General features: G+C 42.9%; 1 protein-coding gene across 1 annotated transcript; it reads left to right on the top strand.

Moving 5' to 3' along the window:
* Window positions 1-394: 394 nt before the first annotated feature.
* On the top strand, window positions 395-21,061 carry C1QTNF4 (C1q and TNF related 4). Its single transcript, XM_069015951.1, has 2 exons — window positions 395-469; window positions 19,592-21,061. Exon 2 carries the CDS (start codon window positions 19,597-19,599, stop codon window positions 20,698-20,700), a length of 1,104 nt encoding a protein of 367 aa, XP_068872052.1. The 5' UTR covers window positions 395-469; window positions 19,592-19,596; the 3' UTR covers window positions 20,701-21,061.
* The last annotated feature ends 1,378 nt before the right edge of the window (window positions 21,062-22,439 follow it).

Consider the following 22,439-nt stretch of genomic DNA (forward strand, 5'->3'; position numbering starts at 1 on the left):
CTAGCTCGCCCGCCTCGCTCAGCCGCCGCTGTGCTGAATGAAGGGCATAATCCCGCGACGCCCGTTCCCAGCGCCCTCTCCTCCCGGGAAGGCAGCGGGGAGCCCAGCCCGGCTTCCTCACACCGCCGCATCGCTCGGTCACCCACACGCCTCCCCGGCTCGCAGCGCCCGCGGGCGCCGGCGCCTCCCGGAGGCCGCCCGGGCTGCGGCGGTGACAGGGGCTCCGAGCCCCTCGCCCCGCCGCCCCCTCCCCTTCGCCTCTCCCGCCCGCCCCCGGGCCCTCCTCCCGTCACTGATTCGGCGCCGGAGCCCCGGGTGCCCGAGCCCCCCTCCCAGCCCCGGCCCCCGCCGCCGCCGCGGCTCCCGAGCTGTCAGTGCGCAGGCAGCGCCGCGGCCCCGCGCTCCGCACCGCGCTCCGCACCGCGCTCAGACCCCGCCGCCGCGGAGCCGCCGCCGCGGGGCGCAGCAGGTACCGTGCCGGGGGAGCCGCCGCCGGTGGGGCCGGGCTGCACCTGCAGGGCCGGGGATTGAGATGGGATCCCCCGCTCGGACAGGGGCGATGGGAGCGGGGCCGAGGGCGGGCCTGGCCCCGGCGGCTCCTGAGGGGAGGCCGCCGGTGCGGATCGGAGGGACCGTCGGGGCTCTGGCGGCGGCCGCCGTGGTCCTGGAGAAGGCGGGCTGCGCTCGGGGCGCGCTGCGGTGTCCCAGCCCGGGGCCCTCGGGGCGGCGGGCAGGGCGCGGGAGGCCGCCCGGGCGGGCTGCGCTCCTTCCGTTCCCACCGAGCGGCTGGACAATAGGGGAAATGCCCGAGTTACCTTCCCTCACACCTTTCATTTCCAATATTAAATGGCTGTAGAGTTTTTGTGTGAGAAAGGGTGTGCAATTTTGGCCCCACTTGTCGTGGAGCCCAGGTAGGAAAATCTCCCAGGGACTCGCCATGGGGAAGAGCATCCTGGCAAATTCCCACAGGGGCAGTTTCTCAGGTGGGAAATAGCATTAATCTTGCATGAATCTCTAGTTTCTCGGTGGAACTAAGTCCCGAGGGTTTTCCCAAGAGTAGCATATGCAACTGATTCTGTAATGTACAATTTTCTGGTAGATAATATGACTTAATTCTCTGTGTACTTGGCCATCCCACTGTCATCTCCTCAACCCACTCCCTAAAAGCTCTTAGAGAAGTAGGTCAGTATCTCCAGATGATGTTTCTATTAGGCGCTAGTGAGTTTCTGCGCTGCCGGCTGACTAGAAGGCAGCACTGTGACCCTTCCGTTTATGCACATACTGAATGAGCCGAGCTTCAATTATTCATTCTGATGCTATTGCAACCTTCTGCAGTTTCTCTTCTCCAGGGACATGATGTGTAACAAGAGTTTGAAACACTTCGCCAGTGAGGCTGCAATCATATCTAGGCACATGGCAGCTTGTCTAGCCATTTTTAAGGGTTAATTTGTAGCACTAGGAGGTATGCCGAGGAAGAATGAGGATTCCCAATAGAGCAGCATTACCCTGTGCATTCCTTCTGTTTCCCTCTAAAAAGCTATAATTCAAGATACTGAATGGTTCATGGACTAAGCTCTACAGATGAGTTGTCTTTTCCATCTGAAAGAAGCAATGCCTCCAGAGGGCATTTGGTTACCATAATGCAGAACCTATGGCTTCGATATAGAATGGGTTTAAATCTGATAATTTGTTGGTGTTACAGACATTTGCTGTTTTGTAGATGAAGAAGCAGATGCAGAAATAAAATACATTGGAACCAGAGATTTGGCGCCAAATCTCGGAACCCTGTTTGTTGTCATTTATGTTTTTGTTGTGTTGTTATTGTTTATATTTTACTTGTGTAATCATCTATCCACTGTGCTGTGCTCTCCATTCATAAGCTGTGAACCATTCATGTTTTCCAAATACAGAAGACTGGGTGGGCCCACAATGGCAGCGTACTTACGAGAAAATGGGATAACCCTGTGACCTGTAGTCACGGAGTGTATGATAGCTTCTATAGCCTCCATTTTAATAAAAGGTGTCTTTTGGAAGAGCAGAAACATGGCTTGTTCATCACCAGCTCTTGGAACACTTGTGTAAAATAGTAACCTAGATGAACACAGGCATGCAGAGAAAAATGATATGTCAAAGGTGTAAAGAGACAAGATGGTTTGAACCTTCTGTGCAGAGCACCCTATAATATGAAGACCAAAAGAAAAAGAGGCCAGTGCTGGCGGAAAGCAGACGTGCAGTGAGCCTCTGAGTGATCACTGTCATTGTGCCAGAATTTCACCCATTCTTATGCTTAATTACTGGCAGAAAGTGTTGAAATGAACTGATACAATAGTGACAGTAGATTTCCAAGGAGGTGAGTACCTCTGAGAGTATAGTATTTTCAACTGAGAAACATCTCCCTCCAAGAGATACTCATCTCTGCATTGACTCTTAGGCAAAAGAATAGAGAGAAAAAGAGGGTTTAAAATTGCTAGAGTCTTACAGATGCTGAAGTCTAGGACTTTGTTATCAGCATCTGAGGTCAGATGTTAGGATTTGGTGGGTTTTACTCCAGAAATCTTCCATTCAGCCACCTTTTTAAATCACCAAAGTATGAAACTGCATTCTATTCCAAGGTGCACAGTTAAGGAAAATTATGTTTCACTGAATTACAGTTTATTGACTGGTCTGTAGGGGTGAGGTTCTTTATACTGTCTTGGAAGACATTAAGGCTTGGTAATTTGATAGTTCATCTTACAACATTTGAAATACTGGCTCTGATTTTCATCCACTAGAAATTAAAAGCCTCCTACTTCTCGTTTGGCACTCAGAAATATGGTAAAGATCCTGTTGGTCAACCAATCCAAGTGGAAGTAAAGTCAGGACTTTGTTTTTCCTTTCAGCTTTCCTGTACCTTTTGTGTCTCCTAGATAAGGAAATTTGCATGATGTTCAAATGAGATAAGCCAGTACTACACCACTGCTGTGCTGCTGGTGCTCTGTCAATACCAAATCTACCCCTGAGTTCTTTCTTGTCCCTGTAAAGCTTCTCTCTAGTTGCATACTTCCTCCAGACAGGTTAGAGAACAAAGGAGGAATTCCTGCTGCATCTAATCAAAGGTCTGAGGTTTCCAGCAGAGGTAACACTGCCAGCATCAGATGATCACAGAGCAAGTAGTAAGGGATTACTCCCGGGGCTAATAATTGATTGCTAAAAACAGTGCAAACAGTGAAACGGTGAAAATTCATAAAGCCCTATTTCTCCCTCTTTACCCTCCAGCTGGTTAATTCGCACCATGCATGCTTTCTGCTGTGCCAGGGCCTCAGCCACGGTGCCAGGAAAACTATCCAGATTGGGTTAAGGAATCTGGGGACTCTGTGGTAGTGACTACTGGAATAAGAGTCAGGGCTAGAAGAGAGAGTTAAGCCTCTGTTGTCAGGAGGAATACCAGATCATCTTTATTCCAATGTGCACAAAGGCTTACTGTCTGTGATGTGCCTGCTTTTGACCATCATGGCTGGCATTTATGCTCCGAGGAAAAGATCCTGCAGTTATTGGTCAAGAGCAGATGCAAAGGAAATGTTCAATCCACTGAAATCAACCAGCTCCCCTGGTGCTGCCCTCGAAGCATATGCTGCTGTTGTTACTCCAGTGAATGTAATAAATTAGGACATTTATAGTAGATCCTTAAATCTATGAAGAGAAATGGTCACATCTTTCCCATTTGTTTTGTCAGTATTCCAGCAGGTTCTAACAGAATTGGCTTTTGTTCAGTTTACCTATTAAAGGCTATTTGTAGAATAAGAGTGAGAGATTTCATTTGGGTTTTGGATTTTTTTAATGTAAAAGTTGAGATTCTTGACTATGGTTGCACATTAATGCAAATATTTTCTTTGGTGAGGCGTGGGGCATAGCAGGTGAAGGAGGCTATAAACTGGGTAAACAGGCAGATCTTCTTTAAATTATATCAGAAGATTCAGAGCTCATAATCTGTATGCTTTTAGTATGTGCCAGTCCTTCAGAGAGGCCACAAGCTGCTTAACACTGACACAAGTAGCTGCGTTGGGGTGTCCTGGATCTGCTTTTGGTCAGTGTTTTCTTACAGGACCTGGATGGTAATGTAAGGAGTGGGTATATCACATTTTCCAGGGACATAAAACTGTGCAACTCGAAATATGATGGAGGAAAAGATTAGAATTCAAAAATTTTCCAACAAATTGGAAGAACTTCTAGGAAAAGAGTAGAATGAAGTTCAGTAGGGATAAATACAAAGTACTACAATAAGGCAGAAATTACCAACCACATAAGCACAAGACAGAAGTAAATGACTAGGTTGCAACTATGCAGAAAAGAATCTGTTATGATAGATCACAAGCTGAACATGAGTCAGTGTCATGCTGTTGCAAATGAAGGCAAACATCTTGCTAGGATATGTAAAAGACATGGAAGTCTGGAAGACGTGAAGTAATCCTTTTGCTCTGAGGCTAAAGCCTCAGCTTGGAGGCTGGGCAAAGTTTTGATTACTGCACTTTGAGACAGGTGCAATTCAATCAGAGGGAGTCCAGAGGTGGGCAGCAGGACTCATCACAGGTCAGAAAAATGTGACCTGAAAGATGATTTGAAATAACTGTAATTTTTAGACCAGAAATTTGACAGGCGAATATAACAGTCTTCAGATAAAAAAATAGCAGAGGGAATGATCTTTTCTTTGGGCTCATGGTGGATGGAGTAGAAAGCAAGAAGCAGCAGAAAGGATGATTATTTTAAACTAAGAAAATAATCTTCCAGGACCTAGGACAATAAAAACTGTCAAACATTTGATCTAGGGAGGTTCTGAAGACATTTTAAGAACAGGTTAGACTATCATCTGTGAAGAATCCAATAAGGCTAGTGATCCTATCATGGGAAAGAACCCTGGACTGTTTAATGTATAAAGTTCTCCTCTAAACCATTCTTCTATCATTTTATGAAGGCAACGTGATCATTTCGTGTAAATTAAATTAAAGAAGTCTGCTGGCCCTGTTCTGATGTTTGTCTGATATACAGGGGTATATCACAGCAACAAGACCACAAACCAGCTCTTTCTGAAAAAAGCCTGAAAGAAGAGTAAGAGCTTACTAGAAGACAGTTAGAAGAGATCTCTCTTTTTGGAAGAAAGGGAAGGAATGGGACATTCTGATTTCTCTGGAGCAGATGCTTGACTGAGTCTGTGAATGCTGAAAACAGTGCTATGGAAGAAGAAAAATTAATGAAGCTTAGCAGTTAGTAAAATTATCTGAACTGAAAATACAACTCTTCTGGTATTTTATTCCTTGAATGAAAGGCTGTAGTCCAAAAATGGTTTTTAGAGGTAAAATAAAATAAAATAATGGAATTCAGAATAGGAATAAAATAGAACATAGTCCTATGATTTATATTTTTAGGCATTTATCCAGGGAGAGAAAATCTAGGTCCTGTAGTATTCATGGTTTAACATATATTGTTTAATATAAATGAACAGACAGTCCCCTGTGCATGATGAAAAATCCTGGATCTCTCTGAGGAGACAGGTAGAAAGAAGAAAGAGATCAACTCTTTTGGATGCTGCAGTGGTGAGCTGTACATAAGATCCTGAATGGAACACATTCTGAGTCCAACGAAATAATTTTTTAATCCTCTAAAGGGAGAGGGATTTTTCTCTCTCCTCAGGCTTTAGACCTTGTCACTCAGACAAAAAGAAAAGCTCTTAGAGAAGTTAAAGACGTACCGGGAGGAGTGGAAGTGTTTTTATACCAAGCAGGCAATAGGGAATTTTTTCTATGAAAACAGGTACTCCCTAGGACTGAAAGGCTGCAAAGCAACTGCTGGAAAGAATCTGTGTTGAATGAACAAGACAAGGAGAAAATGAAAAGTTAGGCTGCACTTTTTACTAGCCTGTTTTCATGGAGCTGTTGCTCAGTGAACATACTAGCATAATAATGTCTTGTAATTTAAACACTCTTACGCTGGAATTATCCATAAATTGATGGAAAGCCTCATTTTTTATTTACTCCGGGACACATGAGCACAAGCCATGACACTATATAAGCTGTGATGGATTTTCCTCCTCCCCCCATCTTGCATTACTGTGGGAACGCCTTGGGAAAATAATTATATGCTTAGAAAGCCAGTCACTTGATGCCCCAGATATTTCAAAGTGAATTCACATCCCTTCCACTCAAGGACTGAGCAGTGCTTCACATCAGCTTGTACCACTTTGCCTGAGTTTGTTTCCTCATTCCTCTTCCCATCCTTCCCTTTACTGTCTTTACTTCTCATATGAGTGTATGAAACACTCTTTATTTGAGAGACACAAAGGGTATCCAAAAGAAGCCTTACTGGGATCCAATGCTAAGGAATTTAGCTTTAGAACAAGGTGGCTCTGGAAGGTAATAAAGAAAATATAGCTAATGTAAAAAATCCTATTTTTACTCTTAGAAGGAGGCAACAAGGTGAGGGGGTTATTCTCTAGGAAACTTGGGAGGAAATCTGAGACAGGCTGTGCAGAAAAATATTAAACATGCTGGTGGGGATTCTGCAGATGGTAAATGTTTCTCCTAGTGGAAAATGTTGATAATTGTCTTGAAAAGGAGAGGTGTTAGACAGAAGTAGTTACAAGGAAGGTAGGGGACTGAAAGAATTTGAATAGAGGAAGCACTGTCTTGAAATATGAACTGAATATGAACGTTTGGGTTTAGGGTACATGACTGGAATTTCTCAGTGTGGTTGTGAGGAAATTGTGTAGGCTGCTGCAAACGGCCCTACTTTCAGTATGAGCTCTGAACTTAATGCAAAGTAATGATATCCAAGCCTGCTTTAAATGAAGCATCTGCATAACAGGGTTCAGAGCAGCCATATCCTTCATGTTCTTTATGTTATGTTCAGCTAGGGTATAAAAGTCAGGTAAAACCTGCCAAAGCATTGCTTCAGTTGTTATTTCAGTATTTTAACAAAATTCTTTTCCTGTGAGCAAAATCAGAGGCATCAACTTCAAGCTGTCAAAAGCAATTTTGCCTGGGAGAAAACTGGCTGGTCACACACATGAGCCAGGAATCTGTGAGCACTTGACAGGCACTGAGCACTTCCTCACTGTGAATGAGCAGCTGATGAGGGAACAGCAGTGTCCAGCAGCGCTTTTTGGTGGTAACGCCAAAGCCTTTTACCAGTAGCTCCCCAGTGCAGATGGAGTTTTACAGAAATAGTCACACAAGCATTTCTGCTGCCATTATGAGGGGACTGGCATTTTTTATATACTGGAAACAATATAAAGCTAGAAAGCAGATATTGGAAAAACTTTGTAAAGGTATATGTGTATTGAGGGCATTGTTCAGCAAATGCTTCTCTCTGTCCCTCCATCCAGGGCAGTAGATTCTGCCTTGTAGGCGGTGGCACCTCTGTGTCAGACTGTCACAGAAAAATCCAGGTTCAAAAACTTGTGAAGTGAAAACTTGACTTATACAGGGTGTTGGGGAGGAACTTCACAGTTCCCTGTTGAAAAAGATGACAAGCTGATTAAATCAATGGACCAAAATATGCTCAGTGTTTTAAAAGTGGAAGCAGAAACTGTGGTTTTCCTGAAGATATCAAATATCAATTCACAGCCGTGGGTTGTCTCATTTGCAGCAGCTCTAGCCTTCTGAGAAATAATTGCTAGTAAAATGGCTAAAACTTGAAAGAGCTCAGGTTGCAGCTGTCTATAGATTGTCCTGAGAGAGGTCTTGCCACAAGGAATTTGGCAGGTAAGACCACCAAAATGGGGAACTACACATTGCTGGTTGTGAAGTGTCAGTATTAATAAGCATGACAATTACTAATCCTGCTGATTTACTTTGCTACTTTTAATTGTGTATCTGTAGATATAAAAGAAAGAGTGCTACTGGGACAAGTATTGGATAAATCTGCTTCATTAAAAGCAATTAATATTGAAGATCACTATATGTATTGAAGAATTTCATTGTTCATCAAGAACTTCTGTTCCATACTAGGAGAAGTCTCCATCTCAAGACAGTGTCTGGTAACAAAAATGAGAGTAGTCAGTCAGTGATTATTCTTTCAATGATTGTTTCTTGATCTGTCTACCAATTCACTGGGTACAAAAACAACAGGATTGTCATGGATAATAGGAAGAAATTCTTTCCTGTGAGGGTGATGAAGCACTGGAAGAAGTTGCCCAGAGAGGTTGTGAATGTCCATCCTTGGAAGTGCTCAAGGCCAGGTTGGATGGGGCTCTGAGCAACCTGGTCTAGTGGAGTGTGTCCCTGCCCATGACAGAAGGTTGGAACTGAATGATCTTTAAGATGTCTTCCAACCCAAATAATTCTATGATTCTATGATCCTGTTGGACAGTTGGAGAACAGGACCAGAAAAAAGACTCCTTAGCACATGTGGACTTTAACTGACACCCCTTTATCCCCACACAGAATTTTCATTCTGGAATAATACTGGCCTCTGCTGAGTGCATGATGCTTGTTCTCTGGCTCCAGGTCTGTGTCCTGACCCAGCAGGAGGAGGGGCAGAAATGAAAATGCCAGAGCAGAGATGAAAGATACATAGATCTTAATGCCTTTTATCACCTTCTTCACAAAACTAGAGCTCAGTGAATTTTCAAATTGAGATGTTGCAGCATGTTGACAGTGAAGAGCAGCACTGCAGTGCAATTCAGTGTTCTCTGAGTTTCTTTACAGTAATGAAACAGCAGGGCTTGAAAAGAAATGAATGTGGTGTTTTGGCTGAGTGTGATGGCAGATGTTAAAAGACAGCATGTTTTCCTGACTTACCTGTCAAGACAAGCTAAAGAACTCGCAAGGAATGGAGCATTCCTGTAGGAAAATGCCCCAGTACATGAAGAGTTTTTTCAGCTGGATTTGCAAAGCCTACTGTCAGAGAACTCTAGTCAATGGCATGTGACATTTGCTCAGGGTATATTGTAGTGTAGCCTTTGGTGGACAAAATGACCAAAGTAATGTTTCCATTGATAAAACATAGTGTTAGAAGTTGATTTATCAAGCAAAGTAAAACTAATCTCATCCTTTCTGAAGGTTTTCTGTTAACTGCAAGTAATCAGGATGGGGACCAGATTCACCCAACCTGTGAAAATTTTTGGATTGCTAAATCAGCTCATAGCAGACAGTGAGTTCAGACATAATTATAAAACAAAAATGTTTTTTTCTGTCATGGCATGTAATCCCAGCTGGCACTCAGCTATCCATTAGTTCCCGTAGGGGACTACTGCTGGACTCCACAGGTTCATCCTAACTTGAGATTTGATGACCAACCAGCAAGAACCACCATCCCTCTAGCTGTTACTCAGGTGGGTGATGTGGCAGGTCTTAGAGAAATGACTTGAGGGCAGCATTCCAGTGAGTGGAGGAAGGGTTTGAAAGCAACTTCTGCAGGTGCAGAGTTCCATGAAAGAATGATGATTATTTGCCCACTGAAGTGAGAAAGAGAGAGAAGGTGTGGCTATGCAGCTATAAAAGAAAACAGAAAAGAAAAGTCTAAAACTTGTTCTTTGTTTGATTGGGACCTTACATTACAGTTAAATTAAAATCATATATTGGCTGATACAAAGTGCAAGAGCACAGACACACAGAAAGAAAATTGAGGACATAAAACCATTACAGAGAGGACAATGAACAAGCCTCTAGAGCACACCACAGGTTCCAGTATCTCTTGTAATATCGTCACAATTTCAAGTACAACAGTCTTCAACAGGAAGGTGTAACACAAAAGTTTCAATTCCTGTAATGCAGAGACAGTCAAAATTGCTTTCCTATTTGGTACATCTTTGTGGGGCTCAGGTTCCACAGGTTCCTATTAGTTCCTGGACAAATAAACCTACTATCAACAGTTGTTCTCATTCTTTGTGAGGAAATGAGAGAGGAACATGAAAGAATCACTGCAAGATGTTGCCCAGCTGATGGTGCTATACCATACTGCTGGATGACTGGGAATGTGAACAGAAGTGGAAGGCAGCATGGAACAGGAAGGAAAGTCTGTACGGCCTGTGTTTAACTGGAATACTTACTCTCATCTTGATGACCTTTAATGTCTCTAAGTATTTGTTACAACTAAGGATTTAAAGAAAATTGACAAATACAGCATCAACTCTGAGAACAGCCCAGGAGCCTCTTCTTCTGGTGGGTGTGATTGGAGGGTGAAGCAAACTTGCTTAGGTTCATAGAGGAAAGTGTGGTTCAAAAAAAGACAAATATCTATCTATACCATAGGTAAATTTACCTATAGTAAACACCTACTGATGGTCTCTGAACTGTTGCTGGACTTTCATTTGTTAGCAGAGGGAGTGGAAATTTTCCTGAGAGCTAAACTTTACTTCACTGGAAGGGAGTAGTGTAGAAAAACTGCTAGAAAAAGTCATGATGTGTAACAGTAAAACAGAAAGAATAAAGGGGCTAGAAGTCGAATTGATTCCAGAGTACTGATTCCAATGTCATTCTGCCTACCTAGTGTTTCCACTTTGGAACTCACAGCTCAGTTTGCACAACTGAGTTCAAAGCAGAGATTTATTTTTTTTCAAATGTCCCCAAGGATGTGAACTATCCTGCCACTTCAGGAAAGCCCTAATCAGTTTGTGATCAGTGGCGCTTTCTAAACAGTTTTTCTTTCTTTAAAGTCTCCATGCTTCATAAGTTATTGGGAAAAAACATGTATCTTTTTCCTGTACAAACTCTTACTAAAAGAGAAAAATTACGACAGTAGTCTGTGATGCTGAACCCGTCTGCATTTTCCTTAGGTTCCCAGTTTTTGTCTCCAACCCAGAAAAGTCTTCTGTAAACACTTCTAAATTTTCTTCCTCATTGCCTCTTAAGAGTCTCTCATTTGTATAGTCATTGCCTTCCTCTTCACCTTCTCCTTTAGCACTGCTGTGGTACTAACTGGGTCTTGCTTGTTCATTCCAGTTTTGTCTGATGATGAAATAAAACCATTTTATTTCATAGAATCATAGAATCGTGTAATGGTTTGGATTGGAAGGGACCTTAGAGATCATTTAGTTCCAACCCCCCCTGCCATGGGCAGGAACACCTTGCACTAGACCAGGTTGTTCCAAACCCCATCCAACCTGGCCTTGAACACTTCCAGGGGTGAGGCATCCACAACTCTCTGAGCAAATTGTTCCAGTGTTTCACCACCCTTACAATAAAGATTTTTTTATAAATATCTAATTTGAACCTACCCTCTTTTTAGTTTAAAGCCATTCCCCCTCATACTACCTCTACATGACCTTGTGACAAGTCCCTCTTCCGCTTTCTTGTAGCTCTTTAGGTACTGGAAGGCTGCAATAAGGTCACCCTAAAGCCTTCTCTAAGCTGAAAAAATCCAACTTTCTCAGCCAATCTTCAGAGAAGAGGTGCTCCAGCCCTCTGGTTATCTTTGTGGCCCTCCTCTGGACTCACTCAAACATCTTTAATATCCACATCCAGGATATTAAGTTTAAATATCTTAAGCCAGGTGAGAAGCTTAAAACAAAACCCCTGTAAATAAGTCTTGTTCATTTTTAAAGAATCATTCTGCCTTTGGAATAGCCTGAACTGCACTGAACTGCACTCAGCATTCTTTCTCATAAAGTGTGTGTTACGCCAGTAGGGGTACTGGTACAGTCTCTCTGGCAGTATCCTTATGCTTCATATGGTTTTACCTCCACAGGCAAAAAACCCCAGACCTTTTGTGGGAAAGTCCTCCTGCTACGTGGCTTCTAGCCCCGCCACCTGGAACAAGGAAACTGCCCTCTACTCCATCCTCTGACTTCTCTGAGTCCTCTCTCTCTAGAATTTGTTTGCAGTGTGCAGTCTGCCTTTGGGGGCTTCCTCTCTCACTGTCTTAACTGAGATCTTTACGGTATCACTGCCAAAGTGTCAGCTACTTTCTTTTACCTATCAAAATACCTCCTGGTATTCCAGGCCAGACTCTTTGTTAATCCTTTATGCCAGTGTGATCTGCCTTCTGGTGCAGCAATATGGTTCCTGCTTGGAGAGATGGGATACTCCAATAAAGCCTTATTGCACAGTCTCAGCATCTCTTGTGCACACCAGGAAAAAAAAACGCACACATAAACCAGGTTAAAAAAGGAAATTATGTTTGGGAGTGAGAAAAGAGATGGTTTAACTTTGGCATTACTGTAACTGTAATGGGATCCATGTGAAAATTCCCACTGTTGAAATGGTCTCAGTGTTTTATGTCTAAAGGTAGCAGTGGTAAATAAACACTGCACAGCAACAGACTTCTGGTTTTCTCAAGATGTGGTTTCCAGTCTTGTCTGGCCTCTGCTTTCACAGAAGCTGTTTGTCACTGAACTCCTTCCCAGCAATGACTAGTTTTTTCACTATTTATTGCTGGTGTAATTTCAATGATTGCTTATCAACAGTTGATTTAACTGCTTGGGCAAAACAACTTTATAGTATTCAACACATTTTATGAACTACAGTTTAAATTCAAATGTTCTAGCAATGTTTTCTGTTCTTCCACTTCTGACCAGTGTTGGAGTATGTTTCTTTGCTTTGGAAGTTTTAGTCCTGTTTTCTTGAGCAGCGTGTATGTGGTGGATGGTTGGATTTGTGTAATGTGTTCATTTAGAAAAGCATGTGAAAAAATGTTTACATCTTAAAGCATTCGTTTGCTGGGGTAACTCCTTGCTCCCACTTGGGGTTTATTCAGCCATCTTCTCTACTAAAACACCATTTTGTCTGTCTAAATTAATGTATTTTTAAAGACACATAGTAGCCAAAATGGCAGATGCAGTGTGTAATCCTGGCACTTCAAATGTGTATGACAAATTTTCTCGAATGTTGTTAAAGGAGAAAAATCTTAATGCCAGAACTATCATGTTTTCCTTCTGGTCAGTGAATTTACATCATTTTACATAACATCATTTTAGCTTAAACAGAGTTTTTAGGGCTTCAGTTGAAATAGCAGACTTAATTCATATTCTGAAATGCAGGCTAACAGTAGTGGCTCCTGCCAAAAAAGTCTCTCCATTTCCTTTTCCTGAATATGGTTGGAGTTGAGGCACTTGAAAATCATTTTTGCCTCTCCGCAGATCTTTGAGCACACAGAAGCTGGTTTATTATGTTAAAGGACTCTCCCTTGACTCAAGGAAACGTTCAAAATTAAACACTTTCTATATTAATGCCATACATGTCTGTCATTCAAAGCGTGACTTACCATTTCCAAAAGGCATCTTGAATGCTTTGGACAATGTCTTTACCTCCCAGGATTGTGCCAGAGTTAAAAAAAACCACATTCATCAAAAGCAGAGAAAGGCCAGAGCTGTAAGTGAATCACTGATTTTGTTACTCGTGTACTCTTTATACAGATTTTGCTTTTGAGGATGTGCTACAATTAATTTCTCTTTGATGTTGGAAGAACCGCTGCATTTGCATCATTATCTGATGCTCTTAATCTGTACTGGATGAGTGGAACAGACAGTATGTGGTATCTTGGGAAAAAAATCTTACTAACTATAGTTCAAGAAGGATGTTCATTAGCAAGGCTTTCACTGATTCAAATAATTGAAACATTTGCAGCTGTCCTTAAATATTAGGGTGAGAGCTAGGAAGAACAGGGCTTTGCTCCTGCAGCTTACAGGATTTTGAAAACCTTTTAGTAACAGCTGATCCAACCATACTGCTTCAATTTTGTTTCACATCTCATTCTTCAGTGATATTCCTGGCAAAACTCCCACTGAAATTAAAGGACTCTTGCATAAGGTAGGACTAGGGAATCAGGATAATTAATATTTTGGAATGAAAAGAAAACCCTTGTGGATTTCACAAGTAGGTCTGTCCTGCAAGTGTAGAAATGGGGTGACCTTTCTATTGTTGAATGTCCTTTTGTAAATCCATGTGTCTCAATAGAAGAGTAAAACTAATTGTCTTTTCACTGGTGGATTGATTCTGTTCCAGGACAGAAAAATCACCTCCAGCAAACAAAACTATTAAAATTTCCTGGATCATGCAAATGGTGAATTCTGACTTTCTTTTCCAGAAAGTTTTTCAGCTCGTGTTCTACTATCTGAGTCAGTACCACTTTAGCCCCTTCTTTTCAGGTCATTAATTTAATGCCAGTGACTTTGAGAATTGTTTAGCTGCATCATGTGCTTTGTGCCTCCTATTCCAAAATTAGTTTCTTGACTTCTCTGTGGGCTGCTGTCCCTGCTGGTACTGCCTAGAGTAGATGCAGTAAGTAGCATACCTAGTTTATCCCTTGGGTGTGCTTAGCTTCATTGCATGCTTCTGTGGTGTTGGGACAATAAGGAATGGAAGGGTAGGGCACAAAGGGCCCTAATTCATCTGTAAATGTAATGAGAATAACACAGCTGCCACATGCTGAAGTCCCACTTTCCATCTCTAGCCTGGGTCTTTCACCTCACTTCAGTTTTAGAACTTCTGTCATAGCATGAACTTAAGGTGATGCCACAGTGTCCATGGCCAGCTTCACATCCCCGGTGCTATCTCTTCCCTGCCAGAAGAAAACTACACCAGTAAAAGAGACTTGGGCACCAGAAACAATTTTTGGGGGAGCAACAGGGCATTTTGGCAGCTTTGTCTTTCAGAATTACTATGACAGTACTCAAATGCAAAAGTTCTCTTGAGTTGCCTCTGTTTATGGCTAGATGAGTCTTCCTAATGATTGGCAAATTATTCTTAGACTGCTTTAGTGTGAGAGGCAGTTATTAGATACTTTCTAAATTATTTTTAAAAGAACATAAATAGTGCTGAAAGTGGTGAGTGGGAGCTGTCAAGGAAACAACTTGCTAATGGAAACGCAGCATAATTAACTGCCTTATTTAAACGACTTGTTTTTGAAAAGAGCTGATAAGTAAGGGACAGCAGCAGCAGAGGGTCTTTGCAACTGTATTGAGTGATCCAACATTTAATAGTGACCTTATAACAGAGAAATTAGCTTTCAAACAGAAACAAGGATAGTGGTCATTTGAAGAATCATAAGGTCAGATTCACTATGCAGTTTATTAAGCTGTTTTGTCTTTCTGTGCTTTTTGGCCAGCAGTGATGTGCTTGCAGTGTCCTCCCTGACTCCTGGATATACTGAGCAAGGTCTGGAGCACTGGCAGCATTTTAGAGAAGCAGGCTTGTTGGTAAAAATGCAAATGCCAAATCCTTCCCTGTCATTTGTTTTCTCAAGAGCATACAGCCATGTCACAGTCATCCTGGTTCTTCGTGCAGCCACACCATGGTTCTCACTGGAATAACAATGAATGAGTACAAATCAGAAACGTCTAATAGCCCTTATAAAGTTGCCTTTAGGGCTTGGTTTTCTAAGCTGGAAGCTGGAATGAGACTGCCATGTTAGATGTAGCGCTCTGCAAAAATAATACTGCTGAACCAGAGGCTGAGCTTACGAGTGTGACAGTTTGGGATTTTGTTCTTGGTGGGATATTAGGGTCTATTATTATTGTTTAAATGGCAGCAGTAGCCAAATAGTGTACAGACATGGGAAGAGAGAGAGTCATTGCCCTGAGGAACACATAAACTACAAAGTAAGGAAAAATAAAGACAGCATGGAAGCAGATGTGTGACACTTAGCTATGGATTAATAGTTCCATTGAAAATGCTTCAATTTGCTGGATGGAAAATAATGTCTGTTAGACCTGCCATTAGCTGGTTAATTCCATGTAAGTGCCAGGGCTAGGGTTATTAGCGAGTGAATTTTAACTGTGAGAAGGCAGTAGCTGTGGGATTCAGTTACAGAATCAGGAATCATGATTTAGTAGGTCTCTAGTCCAAGTTCCTGCTGAAGGCAGAGCCAACACTGAGTGCAGACCAGGCTGCTTACATCTTAATCCAGTCTTGTTTGTAAACTTCCCAGGACGGAGATATCGCAATCTCTTTGGGCAAACTGTTACATTCTTAGTTGCCTCATCATGGAATTATTTTGCTTATATCTGGTCTGAGTCTTCCCCTTTGGATTTGATGACCATTGTCTCTTATTCTTCCACCATGCTCAGCAGTGCAGTACCTCTCACTGTTGTCTCAGGAAGCACTGAAGGCGCAGGAAGGCTGCTGCTATGTCCCCCCGAAGTTTTCTCTTTTCTGTGCTAAACAAGCCCAGTTCAACCATCCTCTCCTCACAGGGCAGGTGATCCAGACCTTAGCCAACTTGGCTGCCCTCTTCTGGAGTCACTCAAGTGCCAACTAAAGAGGAATAATCACAGCCTGTGGTTCCTGGCTGTGATCTGCTGATGCACTCCAGAGTGCTGTAAGCCTCCAGTGCCTGCAGGGCACAGCACTATCTCAGGTACAAATTACTGTTCTCCTGGACCCCTAGATCCTTTTCAGAGCCTTTTCAGACAGACTCCCAGCCAGTCAGTCACCAGTCTCTACCAAAGCACAGGTTAGTCCGTCCAAGTACAGCATTTTGCATTTATCCTCAGTGAATTTCTTCTCCATCCATTCCACCAGCCTGTCTAGGTCCCTCTGAGCAGCAGCTGTGCCTCCAAGCATATTGGTTAACCTTCTGTTTTGATGTCATCTACAGTCTTGATCAGTGGGCATTCTTTCTCCTTCTCAGGACATTGATAAATGACATTGAAGAGGACACCTGAAATTAAACATTAAATACTAGTTCTCGAGCCTGATAATACAGTCAGTTTTTCACTTTTCTAGTAGTCCACATATCTAATATCACAATTTGGAGAGAGAAATGCTGTGGGAGACTGTAACAAAAGCCTTGCTAAAATGCAGGTGACATCTGCTGCTCTCTTCCCACAAGAAGGCAATCAGTTTGATTAGACACAGTCTATGCTCAATTAAATAACGTGCTAAATTACATGTCCTTTGACTAGAAATATGTTCTAAGAAGAATATTCCATGGTTTTCTCAGGGACCAAAGTGAGGGGCTAACTGGTCAACCACCCTGTAGTTTCACATATAGTTTCACTTGTCCTTTCTGAAGATGGGTGCCACATTGCCTTTCTCCAGTCAGCAGGGACCTGCTTTGATCTCCATCACCTTTCAAAGATGATAGAGAGTGGCCTCAAAATGACATCAGTCAGCTCTCTCAGCAACCATCAGTGCAGGCTGGAAGGAGCAGGCTAGGTCAGGAAAAACATTCTGAATTCAGGGGCATGGAGGAAAATACTGAGGTGTCACAGGCAGAAGGGAAGCTTTGGACAAAGTTTATTAGAGAAGCCCTCCCTTCACAAACAGAAGCCACAAGGTACAGAAAGGACTCCCTTACTTTCGAAATTCTTTCTCAGAGAGGAGCTGAGGTGCACCTGGATACAGTCTTAGCACCAGACTTAGTCAGTTGTTTATATCTAAAGAATTACACAGGTGTAATTGAGCTTTTATACAACTTTGTCCTGCAGAATTAAGGATGGCAAACCAGAAGTATTTATATAAATAAAATCAATTATTTATTTAAACTTATTGCAATAATGATTGGGGGGGAAAGCTTAATCAGAATTATTTACTACACAGTATGGATAGCTATAACAACTAGTTTAGTGCACTGTTTTTGAAGCAATTACGTTAAAGCGATTATACTCAAAGTAGCAGAATAATTGTTAAGCAGAGATTGATGTTACTTATCATCCTCAACAACCAGGAAAATCTCTTTCATTCAACCTCAAGGAATAACCTTGAGGAGTGTCCCCACTGAAGGGAAGGATCTTCACACACCTTAGGGATGTATGCTAGAAATCTTTGCTGTGAGAAAGTGGCATTGGCCTTTTATGGTATAAAGTGATTGACCTTAACATGCATTCAAAATACACATTTTTTAGATTATGTGTTCTAAGGCTTACTCAGCAAAATATTATTTGTGCTGAAAAAATGTGATTGCAGCTTTTTAGTTTCTTCTCTTCGACACTTCTGACCCTCACTTGCATATCAGGACCTGCACATCCTTGCTGCTCCCAGCCTCAGTCAGGAAGCCTCAGTCTTGCATGCCCAGGTGGTGGGGGTGGTAGTTTGGTCAAGCTGGTCTCAGCATTCTTCAGCACTAAGAAAAGCAGTGTTATCCTTGCTCAGTGTTATTGCTGATCAGCAGCCTGTCCTTGCTCCACTGAACAGCAAACTCTCCTTGCTCAGCCCTTCACTGATAAACTTACAAGCCTTTCTAGGCTGAGAGCCCTGCTACAGTTTTCTGTGAGAGAAGTGATCTAAAGTTAAAACTAGGACATGGATGGATATTTCTTTTAGACTTTGCTAGTGTGCCATTTTCATGTAATTAAGTGAGAATCTAATTCATTCTTGGGTTCTTATGTATTAAAGCTGCACCTCAGATTTCAGTTTGGTTCTTAAGTGTAAAAGAGCAAGGACTGGAGTCAAGTTGAATTCCTGCTGGTGAGTGATTCTAGGTATCACATCTTGCCAAAGCAGGATCCCATTGCCACCTCACAGTCTATGTGGATTCTGTCTGCTTCTATTACTAGGCCATCTCAGATGATTCAAATGTTTACCCCTTTATCCTTTTTAATGCAGGATTTGTCTTCATCCCTCCCCCCCAATGAGTTGCATGTTTTGCTTCTGTTCTGCTGGTCTGTGAATTCATTGTTTGCAGGCTGGCAAGGCACCAGTTTTGGGGTGACAGATGGAGCAGACTGCAAACCAGACATTTGCCTCCTAGCCTGAATGATATTTTAATAAGCACAGAGAGGTGACAGAAAGAGAAGCTTCTCACTGGAATGACTGGCAGTTTTGTTTCCAGCCTGAAAGCGCTAATAGATAATTTTTGGCCTCAGTCCAAAAAAAAAAAAAAAATATTCACAGAAAATAGAAGCAGAAAACCCTATTAGCTCCTAACTTAACCCTCTTTTTTAGGGGTCACAGAAGTTTTTATGTCTGGTCTATTATCCATTTAGGGAGTTGTTTCCCCATTTTTGGTATTTCAGTTTTCTCTCAGGAACTGTACACTTTAGGAGACTTTCCTTTAACTTATCATTTTGTTTTCCTTCTTTTTTTTTTTATTATTTCAATAATTTTCTCCATTTCCTTCCTTCCCTAAACATTCCTTCTTCTTCATATTTCTTTATACTCTTCACAGATTCACGTTGGAATAATGGGATCTAACAACTTACTTGGCCTCCAGCTTCCACATCCTGTGAAACAGCTACTGCACTGCAAGGCAATGGCATCTGCATGGGAATCTCTAGAGCATATGTCCTCTTCTCCCTGCCCTTCAGCTGTATCTCAGTGTATAATACAGGGTTTGTGTAGGGCTTTGTTCCATCCTTGGTCTTATGAATAAAAAAAGGCACAACAAAAGGGAGCTCTGGCAAAGCCCCAGCAAGCTCTGAGATCCCTCTGCAGTGTGAGCAACATGGTGTTTTTCAGACAAGCTGTAGGATAGTCAGGCTTTCAAAGGAGAAGATTATTTTTCTTTCCCTGAATACAGGTTAAAAAAGGTCTAGCTCTCAGCAGGAAAATATAAAAGTGGTGCTGGGATCTGAACTCGGGTATGGTCCCACACACTCCTCAGAAAACGCACTGGAAACTTCTCCATATTTGGACATAGATCTTCATGTCTATTTAGCTAGATTCAGGCCTGGATTTCAACTGGTGTGTGAGCTGTAAATTGATGCTATTCCTGCTAAAATATGCTTCTTTTTTTCTTTCAGATACAATGGTGACACTGAATGTTCAGATCATCTTTGGCCTCCTTTGCTGCATGATTTTTCTTCCTACAGATGGCTTCCCAGCAGACACCAGTGCTGAATTTCGCTCTGCTTTCTCTGTGGCCAGAACCAGCAGCATGGAAGGGAGCTCCGAGATGGTTATTACCTTTGACAAAGTGTATGTGAATATTGGCAATGATTTTGACCCCAAGACTGGATTGTTCCGCTGCCGGATACCTGGAGCCTACTACTTCTCCTTCACCGTTGGGAAATACCCAAAGAAGAACTTGTCTGTCATGCTGATGAGAAACAAGAATGAGGTGCAGGTAATTGTGTATGATGAGCATCACCGCAAGGAGCGGAAGGTGGCCAGTCAGAGTGCCATGCTGCAGCTTGACTACGGGGACACAGTTTGGCTGCGCTTACATGGAGATCCCAAGTACGCTCTTTACAGCAACGTGGGCCCCTATACAACTTTCAATGGCTACCTGATCTATCCAGACACTTCTGCCTTCTTCCAGAATGCTCTTAGCTCTCAAGAGCTTGGGCCACACCCTCACACAATTCAGCAACTTCCCAGAGAGCAGAATGAAGCTTCACAGCGACACGTGTTGTCTGATCAACAAAACAGGGTACAAGACCCTCGCTCTGCGTTTTCTGTTGCCCGCTCACAAAGTCTCCTGGGGACAGATGAGAAGCAAACCCAGCACGAGCCAATCACGTTTGATACAGAGTTCGTGAACATTGGAAAAGATTTCAATTCCTCCACTGGCATCTTCACATGCCGTATACCTGGTGCATACTATTTCTCCTTCACCATTGGCAAAATGCCCTTTAAGACTATGTCAGTGAAACTGATGAAGAACCACAATGAGGTGCAGGCCATGATCTATGATGACAACCACTCCAAGAGGCGGGAGATGCAGAGCCAGAGTATCATGCTGCCTCTGCAATACGGGGACACCGTTTGGCTCTACAGCCATCAGCACGATGGCTATGGTGCCTACAGCAACCACGGCAAGTACATCACCTTCACAGGCTTCCTCATCTATTCAGAGGCTCAGCCAAAGTGGCTTCCAGGTGCCAGCTCACCTCAAGGGTCAAATAATTAAATGCAGATGGGAAGGGAGCATAAGAAGAGCCAAGGTGCCATGAACTTGGGTATAGCTCCTCTTTGAATATCATCCTCTACTTTGAGCATGCTGTCATGTGTCCAGTGCTTTCCTTACGCTGCACGGTTGTGCCCTGTCTGCAGGGCCACTGCTGTGTGCGCCATTCATCCATAGAGGGGCCTTTCGGGTTGTGTCTGTGTGTCCTGTGTTGGTGTTTGATTTAACATAAAGCATGAGGTAGTTTTGGGGCAGGGGTGGGCCAGTGTAGTGAGATGCTGAGGATCAGAGAACTGCTGCAGTCGTGTTACTGCAGATCTCCAGCATCCAGAGAGCAAAGGGTCTAGTGACTTTCCTTGTGTATCTGGGGAGGGAATAAATGTAATGAAAATGAATGTAATAAAAATACAAAAAATCTAAGTGTTCTCCGTTTGGAATTTGTTGCTACTTTTTGAGACTTGTGTGCTTGTCACTGGCTGAGGTACGAGCTCAGGTGAGAGAGAAGCATGGTAATTTGTGTGAGCTACAGTATGTGTTACTGAGCCAGTCTGTCTGTGTACACTGTTTTTTATCATTTGTGTGTGTGAAGGGTTGGTACCTCTTATGATTTTATTGCAAGTTTCACAATAGTTGGTGCTTTTCTTTATCTGATGTAGATGGAGTCAAGAAACTGTGGTTGAGAATCTCAGCTTCCATTCAATGGAAAGAATACATTTAGAAACAAACAAAAGAGCAGGCATCTAGCTCTTGTAGTGAAAAATAAGGGCTCAAATCTATGAATGGACCATGCTCTGAAAGCTCAGAAGCAAGGTAAGTAAGAAGAGTAAGAAGTGTATTTTTAAATCTCTAAAGATTTGCATCAGGAGCAGGCTCATAACATTACGTGTGAGGAGTACCACGTGGTGCAGTGGCACTGCTGACCGCAGGGACGTCACCTTCCCCAGAAGTGAGCCCCTTGAACATAAGGGTGCTGCTGACCACAGGGGTGTCACCTTCCCCAGGAATGAGCCCCTTGAACACAAGGGTGCTGCTGACCTGCCATGTGCTGCACCAATAGCCTCGTGCAGGCAGCGTTGAAGGAACCAGAGGTGGGGTTTTCAGCATCCATGTTCCAGTGGTTTTGTACGTGCTGACTTCTGCCAGAGTTTCTCCTGTGGAGAAGCTGCTGCGGTTGTAGAGGACCCTGCTGTGTTCCTACAGTCCGACAGATGGACAGACACCTAGCAGGATCTGCTGAGGACGTAGTGGGAGCACAGGAAGCTTCATCATAGCCCCACTATTGTTGTTTCAGTTGAGCTAAACCCTGGTTTGTATCCCAAAAATACATGAAGTGCAAAAGTACACCATCTTAAGCATGTACAAAGCTTCATGGTGTCACTTCAGTTCAGTTTATAATCCGTTCAACAGGCAGCAGTGCTCTAAAACTGCTCCTAACAAAACTGAGTTCAAAGCAGTGTGTTTGCATCTGAGTCAGAAGCCAACCCACTCAGCCTTTATCCATATATTTGTATGGCTCAGGCTGTACCTTCTCCAGCAAGACAGTATTTTCATGCACTAGTGCCATCTCAGCCCAGCTTTTTGATGATATTCTCTGCTCAAACTGGACTTGCATGCAGCTGCTCACTGCCTCTGTCGCTCCATACATGTCCTGCAAATTAAAGACTGGAGGCATATTTGGCAAAATAATGAAGGGTAGAGATTGGAGGTATGTAAAAATCCACCACAAGAATAATAGAACATTA

This window comes from Aphelocoma coerulescens, chromosome 5 (assembly GCF_041296385.1).
Source record: "Aphelocoma coerulescens isolate FSJ_1873_10779 chromosome 5, UR_Acoe_1.0, whole genome shotgun sequence".
Taxonomy (NCBI): domain Eukaryota; kingdom Metazoa; phylum Chordata; class Aves; order Passeriformes; family Corvidae; genus Aphelocoma; species Aphelocoma coerulescens.

Bases quoted from the DNA above. Each gene is read 5' to 3' on its own strand.
- C1QTNF4 (XM_069015951.1), top strand. From the start codon at position 19,597: ATGGTGACACTGAATGTTCAGATCATCTTTGGCCTCCTTTGCTGCATG.